Source organism: Homarus americanus, unplaced genomic scaffold (assembly GCF_018991925.1).
Source record: "Homarus americanus isolate GMGI-L3 unplaced genomic scaffold, GMGI_Hamer_2.0 scaffold39675, whole genome shotgun sequence".
In the NCBI taxonomy this organism is placed as follows: Eukaryota; Metazoa; Arthropoda; class Malacostraca; order Decapoda; family Nephropidae; genus Homarus; species Homarus americanus.
Genome location: NW_024736071.1, coordinates 19,087,718 through 19,101,622, shown reverse-complemented (window position 1 = coordinate 19,101,622; position 13,905 = coordinate 19,087,718). Strand labels below are relative to the sequence as shown.

Here is a 13,905-nt window from a genome sequence, read left to right as displayed (position 1 = left end):
TATTATTTATTCCTCACATTTACTGGTAATATCTCCGTTAGCTGGAATCCCTCAAAACCAGAACTCCAATAGTCGGAATTGTAATATGCTCGGAATTTTTCTGGAAAATTCTCAGAATTCTGGATTTTGGAACAAATTCCGAGGTTGAAAATCAGGTGCATTTTCTGAAAATCTCACGAAAAATTCTTTAAAATCTTAACACATTTTTATTTCTGGGTCTGGGAATAAATTTTCAGGGCATTTCAAAAGATTGCATCATGCTCCAACCCATCCCCACATGCCAGATGCGTGGGTGGCCCAGCTGCTTAGATCGCTTAGTTCATATTCTGGTGCCACTGTAGAAGGTTGTTCCCTCGCTAGCTGCTGTTTTTGTGTACAATTTGTGTTGTGCAGTGCTGTATATTATTGTACCAGAACAAAATCAGCCAAGAATACAGTGTTAAAGCAGCATTAAGAACATAAAAAGTGATTACAGTTATGTATACTACAGTATATTGTACATTCAGTAAGTGGGAAACACTGAAGCACCTTACCTTTTGTCTTTATTCAAGACATCTTCTGGTCATGAGACCCACCAATCCCCCACCCCAAGAATGGGTGACCTGATATTGCATCAGGTCAGGTCAATAACATGACCCACTAATCTCCTACCTAACCTCCTTCGCAAGTGTTAAGACGAGATTACATTAAAGCATTACAATCAGCTGAGTGAACAGTGTCTGCTGGTGAGTACAGTATATGTTTACAGTATGAACAATATTGTACTTGTACAGTGGTGTTTGAGTAAACAACTACAGCTCCTACGAGCTGCATTGTTTACTCTTGGAAAATAGCACACTCTTTGCTGTAACATGGCTCTATTCACGTCCATATCATTTAGAGCTTTTGTTTTTTAAAATATATCTATTTAACCAAATTTTTAGATGAAGTATTAGAGGATTATTTTGATAAAAATTGGTGATTCTAACAAAAATAGAACGTATTTTATTGACCCCAGTATTAAAATTTCTTAATTTATTTTATTTAAAATAATGGAATTCCCATCATTATATTATATTGAAATATTTCATTAAAGGATATCTTATTGGAAATGCCTCTTAGAGAATTTATTAGGGATCATTATGGTATCAAATTCATCTCCCTATCACAATTAGCCACACTTGAGGAGGAAGAGGGGGAACTGACCTCACACCCCTTGACCTTTACCCCCCAAAAAGGTTCGGCTCCTTCACTCTCACCCCACATCACCCATACTGTGCTACACTACCCACAAATTACACACATACACCCCTACATCACACACACACACACACACACACACACACACACACACACACACACACATAACACCATCTGTGAGGTAATTACTACACCACGTGAGGTCCCTCATAACACCATCTGTGAGGGAATTACTACACCACGTGAGGCCCCTCATAACACCATCTGTGAGGGAATTACTACACCACGCCAGGTCCCTCATAACACCATCTGAGGGAACTACTACAGCACGTGAGTTCCTCCTAACACCATCTAGGAGGGAGTTTACTACACTACGAGTTTGCTGTTCAACACCTACATTAATCTGTATGTTCACTGTATGTTCCTTTACCTTTCTCTAATGAAGGGTTTTGTTAAACCACCAATGTATGTAATAAGTCATTTATGTCCAATGTATATTTTCAGCCTTCGGGCTGCAGAATTTTTTCAATAAACCGTTAATTATTATTTATTATTATTATTATTATTATTACACTCCAACATCACCCTCACCCCTCATCACCCACACCATCACCACACACACACACACAGGAATTAAGGCAGCAAGCATGAGGAGTGAGGGTCTTATTGTATGACTAAGTTGCTGTGTATGACTGCATAGTAGCAAGTTAAATATCAGCTGTTGAGGAGTGCTTGGCAACACTCCTTTCCACTCCATCTCTCTAATCACCCACACCTTTCTACTTTCTCACTCCATATTTTAAAATGTTATGTAACGTAATGTTGAAGGGATACAACTTTGCTCATTTATACTTATGCTCATCACAATCTCCTTAAAAATATTTTGGTTTTGAGTTTATTCAAGACAGGTCATGAGACCCGCTAAGCCCCCACTCAAGAAAGGGTGACCTGACATTCCATCAGAAGGTCAGTAATATGAGACCACTAATCCATCCTACCTCTACCTGACATTGCATCAGGTCAGGTTAGGTCAGGTCACTTACATGAGACCCACTATTCCTCCACAGCTCCATGGGAGTGGAAAATACCATTCTTTGTTGTAACACACAGCTTCATTCATGCCCATGTCATATAGATTTTTAATTTTTAACTATTTATTTAATCAAACTTTTAGATAAACTATTCTGGATTATTATTCTGTAGTAAAGAAATGGAGTTTCTAACCTAATTAGAACTACATATATGGACTCCAGTAGTTTAGACTCAAGCAAAACATTTCCAGCATCCAGAAACGTTTTGGGGAAGTGGGTTAATGTGTCTGTTAAATGTCTAGTTTAGACACCTGGAAACTTTTTCCAGTAATCGGGAAAGATTCCGGGGATAAGGAATTTTTCCGGGTTTGAGAAAGTTGTCTGTTTAGCTGGAAATCTCTCATCTCCGGAATTGCTCTGCACCAATTGTTCAGGATAATGGGGATATCACTACTATACAATATATATTATTCCATGTACAAAGAATAGCTTCTACATGCAATCCATCCTCTGGGCGATGTGACAGCTTAGCAAATAAGCCAGGCAGTCACCGGGGTGGGGCAGAGCCATTCACATATCCCGTGTGGGTTGCAAGTATTATGCCATTCTGAGAATGTCTTCATATCTCGGAATATTACAAGATATTGCACATCATTTTTTCATAGCAGTGTCATTGCAGGAAAAGCATTCAGTTAGCGACCATCGTAAATCTGATCTTAGCTATTGCATAGCAGTAAGTGGTGTTAATTTTTTAACATAGTAAAACTGATCGATCGTATATAGATCCATCATATAACAGTCAACACCTGTTTGTATACACAGTACATTTACAGCCACATTGTATTTTATGCAAATATATTTTACATGTTTTTGAAATAATGTGCACCTTCCATTTATACTCTTTTTATTAATTTACATGCGTGTAATTTAGGATTAACGCAGTTAGTCATGTAACTGAATTCACCAACAACATGAGCTGGCAGCTCTGTTAAGTGGCATTGGTAGCGCTGTAGAATCATTGCACAGGTTGCCAGCTTCCAAAGCTTCCTGCCTTACTTAGTCTATGTTCCCGCGTATCCCTCTTATGTGGCGTGGTATTATGGTTTGTGTGAATGGCTTACACGTGTTCTTTCCATAGCAATAGACTCTAACCTTTGGGGCCAGTGTGCCCCCAAAATAGTGAAAATGCCTTGATCCTCCCTAGTGATGAAAAAAAGTTGAACTCTCAGAACTGCCTGAAAATTTGTTCTTGTGGCTGTAACGGAGAGATTTTCTTGAAATTGTTCCAGAAATTGCGCATGCTTTCATCCTCGGAAACTCGTTCCCATGCTCAGAATAGAGAGAGTTTTCCTGGAAGGCTCAAAATTCATTCTGGCTATTAAAGAGTTCTGGGGACTTGAGATTCCGGCTAATGGGGAGCTTACTTGTACAAGTATACCCCGATAACCAATGCATATGCGGACTGTGAAAAGTTGTTAGTTAGTTAATCAACAGTTATCGAAGCAATTAATCCCATAAGAATATAACAATTTCGGGAGGTTAGGGATCGGCTACCCTCAAAATTTCCCATCTACTCCTGATATATCTCTGTTCGCCGGAACAATTGGTGCAGAGCACTTCTGGAAATGAAAGATTTCTGGGTAACAAGACGATTTTCTCAAATCTGTAAAAAATCCCTCATCCCCGAAATTTTCGAGGTAACGGAAAAATTTTCTCGGAAGTTCCAGAATGATGCATTATTTTATCTCTAAAAGCCGGAAAAAATCCCTCATCCCGAAATTTTCCGGGTAATGGAAAAATGTTCTCGGAAGTTCCAAAATGATGCACTATTTCATCTCTCAAAGCTGGAAAAAATCCCTCATCCTGGAATTTTCTCAAAATTTTCCAGAAAATGTGCCCCTTGGAAAATCATTCCCACAGTTGGAATTTTCTGGAAAATTCCGTCTTTGGGAACGATTTTCCAAGTACCCGGTAAGCATTAAATAAGGAATGTAAGCATAAATTGACACTGTTTTTTACCTGTGTTGAGGATGGTACAGATGGTTGAGGGTAGCAAGTTCAATTCTCTACCAATCTTTGCTGGTCTATCACCACTCTTATTATGTCTTATCACATCATGCCTGACAGTAAGACTCACAGACTTATGTGCCCTCTTAGGAGCAGCATAAGAGAAACTATCACTGTGTCATTTAGGCATGATTGCCTAACACACAAAGTTGGAAATAACGAAAAAACACGCAGTCGGAGACAACGGGGTAGATGTAAACAAGTGCAGGAAGGTGGGAATGAGTCGGAGGCAGTGCACAGAGTCCTCTTGTGGCAAGAATTCACATCTAACCACCACCCGCCAAATTCAGAGCAGCTCTGGTGCTCCTCCCTCAATTGCCGGATCAACATGGCATCAACAAAACTTGTGGGGGTCTTTCCCCAATATCTAATCGTTGGTTATGCGAAGCGGTGGTTACTGGGATGTCAATTTATGGGGTATACTCCGTACTTGTATTTCTTTTATTATTATCATTATTATTATTATTATTATTATTATTATTATTATTATTATTATTATTATTATTATTATTTTTATTATTTTTTTTTTTTTGCACTTGCTGTATATAAGACTGAGTGTGTGTGTAACTAAAAAAAAAATCCATACTGTATATCTACCCAAAATTACAAGTTAAAAAAAATAACCATTACATAGCATACAGCTCACAGGTAGGGAATGGTTAGAAATGTCCCTGCATGGGAATTACTTGTCTCTCATTTTAAATATATTTGTTTCCAGAATATAGAAGGTTTTTGGAGCATTTTGGATACCAGGATGCTGGATAAGTGGTCCTATAACTATATTTATAATCTGAATGCTCTAAATGAGAGTCATTAGATTCCAACCAGTTACTGTCAGAGCTTGACTCTCACAGTCATTAATATTCTATTTTATACTGATGTATACTTTGGCACCAAAATATTTGTATTGTTGGTTGGTTTAAAGTGGCAAATGTTTATAAGATTATTATATTGCAGACTGGAGGGCTTTACTTCTTCTTTATTGAAGATTGGCAGACAGTAAGTGATTACCGCCATACAACTAGTGTCAGTAATATCTATGCTGAGCCATCAGGTCGCCGTCTGGTCCTTGTTGATTCGAAAGGCGAAGGTTACATGTACAACCCAGTGAGTTTATATTTAATTTTTGTAAGTAGACTGTGCAATATTATAAGGATTTTTTCAAAATTTGTGCATAGGTCATCAAAGGAGTTCATTGAAGCTTTAAGTAATTATTTTTGTTCAGTGTTCTAAGAGTTTTTTTCATAGATGAGTTCAGTAGTTGCAGTAGAAATTAAATGATATTTCTATTCTTACTGTCCTTGATGCCTGCAGGCTCTTCCATTATATGTTACTGCAGATGCCTCCTAAATTAATATACAGGGGGTCCTCGTTATTCGAGCTTAATGGGCACCAGTAAAAAGACTCGGATAGTGATTCCACGGATAAAGGGGAATTAAATCCCAGAAAAATTAATAGGAATAGGGTCTAATCGGGACCATTTCATTGAAAGTGACGCTCAAAAAAGTTTAAATTGATATCTTTTAACATATACTGTACAGTAAAACCTCATTAAGTCAGACCCCACTAAGGCAGATATCGCTTAAGCTGGAGAAAATTATTAAAAAAATAAATAAAAAATAGTTATTAAAAATAAAATAAGTAGGACAAAATTTGTCCTCAGATGACATGTTCACCTTGAGCCAAAATTTCAAGGACCCAAGGTGTCAACACATGGGACATAGGTGCCCGAGTTATCAGTTGTTGTTTTCGGGAATATTATTTCATTCACTATAGTTCTTTAATGATACAAAGTTTCTCATTATGTTATCATAGGTAAATGCAAAGTTTAAATAATTTGTTTATCACTGTGCCCATCACCGTTTTCAAATTAGAATACTGTACAAGATGTGTATTTCTCCAATATGTATTTCTTTTGTACTCCTGGCAACGGGAGCAAGTGAGTGACCGCTAGTTAGAGTGTCGTCTGCAGTTGTAACTCTCCTCCTGTTGCCAGGCGTATGATCGAAATACATATGGGAGAAATATATATCTTGTATTCTAATTTGAAAACGGTGACGGGTACAGTGATAAACAAAGGAGAAGGGGAGTACCATAACAGAATACAGTAGAACCTCGATAAATCAGACTAATTGGGGCAGACCCCAGCCCGGAAAATGCGAAAGTTAATAAAAGTGAATCTATGGGGATCCGGACATAACTCTGCTTATCTGGACCGTTTCCGGAAAGTCAGATATAAGACTGGTTGTCGATAACTGTTTTCACTGATATGACTGTTTCGTACTGTAAAGTGTTTACCTATAGTATAAAGAGTATGCCCTGACCCTGCAAATTTGTGTTTCACACGTCCGTTTTCCTCAGATCCATGCATTTTTCTGACTGTTACCCAATTACTGTGTTTATCCCTCATCTGTGTTTATATAATAATAATAATAATAATAATAATAATAATAATAATAATAATAATAATAATAAAAAAATACTTTTCAACTCCCCAAAAATATAACAATAATTGTTCTGAAATTTAAAGAAAATTATTGCAATCATTTTGACAGCTTAATAAATTCAATATTCAAACCTGAGTAATGAATGTCAATAAACATGTAACTTATATCACTGGTAAAACTGGTAAAGTCATTTAAATACAGAGCAAAGAGTAAAAATTACAGTTCGTACTCTAATATGGCTTAGAAATAACGAAAATATAAAACTACAAAATAAAAATTAAGAGAATAGGTGTGTGTGGAGGTGGTGAACTGTACTGCTTCGCCGACTCACCCATGTCCCTCCCCTGATGTGATGTCACGGCATGCACACATACATCTCAGTCAGCTAGTTGACTGCCTGGCTGAACTGTGTGGCATCACTAAGATGATGGTTTGAGTGTGGAAGGAGCTATTTTTTTTCACAACTGATGGCAGACAGGTTCTTTTCTGTATTTGAGGCATGTATTTATTACTGTACTTACCAGATAAGTTTAATGTCAATGTTGCATCACTTCCAAGAGTATATTTGGATAGTCATACCAAATTTGGTTCAGTATGATTGGTGAAAGGAATCTTTATTTAGAGTTTCAGGTAGTTGTGACCCTGCTTTGCTAGCTGTTGTTACACTCTGGGTTGACATTAGAAAGGGCATCCAACTATAAAGCTTTTCTTCAACATGCCTGAAGGCGAATGGGTCACCAGAGCTGTGCCCATCACCTGATCTCCGCTTAATTTTTTCGGCTAGAGCCATGGGTTTAAGTGGGGGGGGGGATCCTGCTCCGGTTTTACCCAACAGCTGCCCTCAGGTAATTCAGGCTAGTCCACTCAAATGGCCATGAAATATTAAGAGTGATGATGAAGTCTTACTTTTAATACTTTAGCATCTTATAAGGGTGCACTGACCAGTTGTCTTAGAGTTACCTTTGTTAGGGCCCTTTCCTCAAGGATGCTTGTAAAGCTGTTTTAAGCATTCTTTCTTCAACTTCCTTCTCCTTCTGTTGACGTCCATTGGTCCAAGTGTATGCAAAGAACTAAATACATGGGCAAAAAGATACACAGGTGAGCAGGGACCCTAGATCATGTGTACAGGTCACCACAAGAGCCACAATTTTTTTTTTTTTAGAAATATTCAAGATTTTGGAAATTTTCCCCAAACCATAAAAATTTGATGACTCCAAAATGTGGATTTTTTTGTTTAATTTGAAATTATGAGGGTTTATTGTATGAACATCTTTTCAATTACTCTTCCTATGTTTAGTGCGTTGATTGCAATTTTAAAGAATAATTTGTATGGGCTACTTTGCAAGGAATGTGACCAATATTGTAATTTGAAGAAAGTATGTAAATTTTTAGTGTACTACTGTACTGCACTTGGATTATGAATTAATGTACAGTATTTTCTCTGTTTAACAAACTAATTCGAGCCACCCCTTTCCGTTAAATCATAATTTCCTCTAAATAAATTTTCTGTTATTTTCACACGATTTAGCGAACTACAGTCGACCCTCGTTAATTCGGACACCTTTAATCCGGATTTCGGATAAATCGGACGAAATCTGAATTGTCCATATCAAATTTCTGGTTCTGGGATTGTCCCAGTTGCAATTTCAAATTCTGTGTCACTACTAAGAAATAACAAGGTCCCTGGTGCACTCTAAGATTAAGAGAAAATGGACGACTCAGGCGTCCTGAAGTGAGAGAAAACGGACTCCTATGACGGGGCACTCAAATAAAGAGACATGGCTACATGTTTTGTGGACTAGCCACTGTACAGTATCCTTTTCATCACTTTGTAATAAACCTCGTTATGCCTATGTGTTTCTGATAATTACCATAACATTATATATTTATATATTTAGCGGTTGTACAAACACAAGGCCTCACACATGCCATTCAGACTGACAGACTTGACAAGTTTTACCAACCATAAAGACAGTTGAAGCTTTAAACATCACTCACAATGGATCTTGAATATTCCAACTGTAATCAGACATACCTAAGTTGCCTCAACAATTGCAACCCCAGTTGCAATATCAAATTCTGTGTCACTACTAAGATATAACAGTCTCTGGTGCACTCTAAGATTAAGAGAAAACGGACGACTCAGGAGTGCTGAAGTGAGAGAAAACGGACTCCTATGACGGGGTATGAGGGCCTCTGTGTGCCAGTAACAATTCCGTTTACTCTCATACTTATTACCATTGGTAGCGTGACGAGAGGAGGCTCGTGGGTAGATGTAATGATAGTATCAAGCAATAGGGAAGAAATAACGGTAAATACTGTAGGTAAATAATAGACACAATATACAAATACAAAATTTATTTAAACATTAATATGAAATTAGGAGAAAGAATTTATTTGTACCAACAGACGAAATCTAGTACTAGGCCCTCAGGCTCAACATACTCACACCACTACTGGGTGGACATACTCAATAACACTTCCAACCCTACTGGGTGGACATACTCAATAACACACAACTCTTATAGTCACTTAGCACCATAAAGACCAGGGCAACTGCCACTACCACCTTCAGTCATCAGGAGTGATACTCAAGCAACAGCCATGGGGTCCAGCCACCATGGAGTACTTTCCGACGAACTCTGGAGATCCCAGTGGATTAATCCCACCACACAAATAGCCCTAGGGAGTTAGACACTCATCCACCAATGATGGGGGCTGGTAGTGGTGTGTGGCTTGGTGATCCGGGGTCACCACGCAGGCCGAGCGTTAGGGCCAGACGAGCCAGCTATGGGGGCCATAGGTAGTCTGAAGTGTTTGACGGCCGGGTCTCACGAAGGTAACGGATCCTACTGGACCTCGGACATCTCCCCAGACATAGTGGATACAACATCCACGCTACAGACACGGCCTAGGCTGCGTTAGGGACCTGTATGGATGAAGGGACGGGCACTCACTAACGGTGAAAACAACATCACGTTTCAGGGGACGTTAAAGACGTAAATATGACTTCACTCAGAGCATATCAACTACGTTACTGTAACACTTACACAATCAACTATTAATTGGGTCAAATCACTTAAAGAAGGGCGAATTACAACACAGAGTGGAATGGCATACCTGTATGGATGAAGGGACGGGCACTCACTAACGGTAGAAATGCCCGCGGCGCCCTCACTCAAAATAGGCCAGGGAGTCCACCTACTTCTATTCCGATGAATTAATTTACTGTACACTCTGACGTTGAAACTGAGACTATAAACTCAGTTTCATTCCCTACTATTATCTTCACTAACAATGCTCTGACTCAGCTATCAAAAGCAAAATTAAATTGATTACAAAGGGTTGGATGGCAACAGGTCTCAACATACAGCGTCTGCTATGAAATCCGTGGATTATATTCAAAGTTCCCTACAAACAAAGATGGGGAAACAGAGAAAACGGGGGACGTTTCCACTGGGGGACTCAGAAGGTTTTGTGGACGTTTGAGCGTAATATGAATCCTTAAGGATTTCAGGTTAGCCATTATCACGATCATGACAGGGGCACTCAAATGAACATACACATAGTTGTATAATGCAATATTAACCCCTAAATCGGTTAATTCGGACAATCGGCTAAAACGGACACCCTTCCCCCCCTATTAGTCCGTTTTAACGAGGGTCGACTGTAGTTTGCTAAATGGAGCGTGATTCCTTTAAATTCCTCACCAAATGGCCCGCTTCATGCATGTGTGCCACCATGTGTGTTGTTCACTGCTACCTCTCCGCCTACATATCGGTCAACTAACTACTATGTTTAGACATCATGCCAAAAGTCTCTTAGAAGTCTCAGAAAGGAAGTGGTGTGGGGAAGAAACTCAAAAGAGTGCAGCTATCAGTTGGAAAAAAGTTTGGAAATTATAGAAAAATTGAAAACAGATACCGAACCCCCAAGTTTAAGGTAGTCATGAATAATGTTCATAATGTTTCTATGTACAGTCTCGTTCGAGATTTTTCAAACACTGCTGGAGACAGCTGGCAACAAAAGGCAGTTTGTTTACTATAGTATGTAGTAAAAATTATGAATACTGTAAATGTAAAAGTGATTGGTTACTTAGTTCCCCGTTGCTTAATTATTGGTTGGGCTTTTACATTCATTCACAATTTATACTACGTACTATAGTAAACAAACGGTCTTGAGTTGCCAGCTGTCTCCAGCAGTGTTTGAATAATCTTGAATGAGACTGTTTATATCATGTGTCTGAACTGTCTCCGTAGGTGTGAGTGTATTAACAGAATTAATCTCGATTTAGCTAACTAGTTCACTAAATCGAGTAAAAATAACAGAAAAATTCCTTCCGCTAAATCAAGAGTTCGTTATATCGGATTGCGTTAAATTGAAAGTATACTGTACTGTACTCAATTCTATTATTTTCAGGTGAATGATGACATCTTAGAGATTCCTGAGTTTCCAGGGTCATGCCGAGGCTGCTTGTGGGAGAATTCCCCGAGTGATCGCCACGTGTTAGTGCTGTTTGATGAGAAACAACTCTACACTTATATCTTTCACCAAGAGCACATTAAGGGTAAATTCATTTGTTGGTACCATCCTACTGTTTTACATTGAAAAAGTTTTTATAACATGGTGTCAGCCAAAGAGACCTGTGTGTATTGTGCATCAAATCTACGAGTTTCAATCTTGGGTGAACCCTCAACACTAAAGTCAAAGGAGTCACAATAATTCATGAAATTCAAATTCTTGCTCTTAAATTTGCAGGTACCTGTACCTCTATTACTTATTTTTTTAAATTTTGTGTTCAAATGTATTCATAATTTGTGGCTGACCATAAAAGTAGTGGAAATATCATTTTATTGCTCTAATTTGACTTGGAAATTAAGAAAATATACTGGGTTAATAAAACATTATCGCAAAAGTACACTATACCCTTGATAAATTAACAAAAAGGGGGCTCTGGGGCACTTGAATTATTGTACTGAAAGATGCAAATTAAATGAGTTCAGAATATTTTGACATTATTCATCACTTTCCGAATTTTTGTGTTCGATTATTCGTTTGTTTTATGTTCAGTTTTTGCGCCATGCCTTGGCTGCCACATAAAATAATATACTGTATTTATAATGACTGTGTAAACTTAAATATTTTCTCAATGTACATATAGTAATAATAAAGAAAATAGTACAGTAATAAATAAATGCAACACTGAGAGGAGAGCTGACCATGCGAGGGGTGAGGTGACTAGGTGAGATGACGAGGTACTTACACAGCACACACACATTAACAACACTATTAAGCCATTGTCTTATAGCATTTTAATTTACAATTTCTATTTTAAAATTAATTGATACAGGATGGCTCAATTTGGCTACTTTTGCGCTTAGACAATTGATCAGTGTATAAACCAAGGTATACGAGATGCATTATACACTGCAATAATCATTATTAAGTTCTGATAAATATGCTACAATATTATTTACTATATGCTCAAGAGAGATCTTGTGGTAAGCACCAACCCTCTCAAGCAGTGACAACAGTGGTGCTTGAGAGATGGTGCACCAGGTGTCCACTTGGCGGTGCTCTTGTTTATTGTTGTCAATATGAGTGCCGCCAAGTGACCTTTTTTTTTTTTTTTTTATACAGGGATTAACCCACCCGAGCACAGGTCACTGACCCACAGCGGGGCCTGGGGACGCGAAAACGTAATAATGATTACACTAATAATAATTAGTTCAGAGTACCGGGTAATTAAAATTTATAATAAATACAAAATTGAAAAATAAATAATAATAACAATAATAATTGAATTGTATTGAATTGAATTGTAACAGTTTATTTAGCCAGAAAAATACAGATACAGAGTGGATAATAATAACAATATTAACATGGCTGAGCCAGTTGAGAACCTGAGCTCTCTTTGAGGCACCTGATATACACTATACTATACACTATACTATGCTATACTATACTATACTATACTATACTATACTATACTATACTATACAGGTTGTACCTCTCTAGTCCGGCAACCTCGGGACCTGACCGGTGCCGGACCATGGAAATTCACCCTTTTCCTGGATAGATAGTGACTTGTGCTTATGCCTGGAAGCACTAGCACCACTTTCTCTGCGTCATGGTCTCTTTGAAGACATATTGAAGGGTTAAATGTCGTATAGTAGCTTCTCAAATTTCACGAGTTTTTAATTCTTAACATATTTCATTGGGACACACAAAAAAATAAATAAGTAAAAATTTTGACGGCGGCAACTTGAATTTCGACGGGTTTGAACGGCCCGCCAACGTGCAGACGACGTGCATAATCGTGCAAACAGCGTCATTTCTCTTATGTACAAAAGATTCATTATTGTTTATTACTGAATGTCTTTTTTATTGAATTAATGTTTATGTGTGCAAAATGAGCAATACAATTCATTAATAATACGTAGAATATTAAAACACACGAGGAAATGACATAGCATTGTTTTCGTTGATTACAAAACCAGTGACTGACTGGTTCTACATATAAAACTGAAGAAAATAAGACCTTGGTTGTAGCTGTAGTAAAATTAATATGGTTGTTTTAAGTAATGTTATTTAATGTTAATAAATGGAACAATAGAAGTAGCTAACGATAATGGTAAAGAAAAAGAGAGATCGCATATGTAAGTGCGCATGCGCACACGTGAAAACATATCGTCATTACTTTACATAAGAATATGAAAGCAACACTTATTTACTGTTCATATATATTTTAATTAATGTTTCTGAATTTGTTTTTATTGAATTAATGTACGTGTGTGCAAAATTAACAATACAATTTATTAATAATACGTGGAATATTAGAGGAGACGAGACGGCTGCCGGCATTGTTTATGTTAAAGCTTACGAAACCAGTGACTGATTGGTTCTACATATAAAACTGAAGAAAATAAGACCCTGAGTTTAGCTGTAGTAAAATTAATGTAAAAAATGAATATGGTTGCTTGAAGTACCTGTAATGTTATTTAATGTTAATAAATGGAACAATATAAGTAGCTAACCATTAATGGTAAAAAAAAAAGTGAGACTGCTCGTATGTAAGTGCGCACATGTGAAAATATATCGTCATTACTCTACATAAGAATATGAAAGCAACACTTATTTACTGCTCATATATATTGAAGGGTTAAATGTTGTACTCTGTA

The 13,905-nt window shown here is 37.6% G+C and overlaps 1 protein-coding gene across 1 annotated transcript in view; it reads left to right on the top strand.

Annotated features, from left to right (window-relative positions):
* The window catches only part of LOC121871729 (WD repeat-containing protein 19-like), a 98,211-nt gene that overhangs the window by 46,200 nt on the left and 38,106 nt on the right, over positions 1-13,905 (top strand). The window contains exons 12-13 of the mRNA XM_042374141.1: positions 5,235-5,384; positions 11,144-11,291. Coding sequence (XP_042230075.1) covers positions 5,235-5,384; positions 11,144-11,291 — 298 coding nt within the window. The remainder of the gene's footprint in view (positions 1-5,234; positions 5,385-11,143; positions 11,292-13,905) is intronic.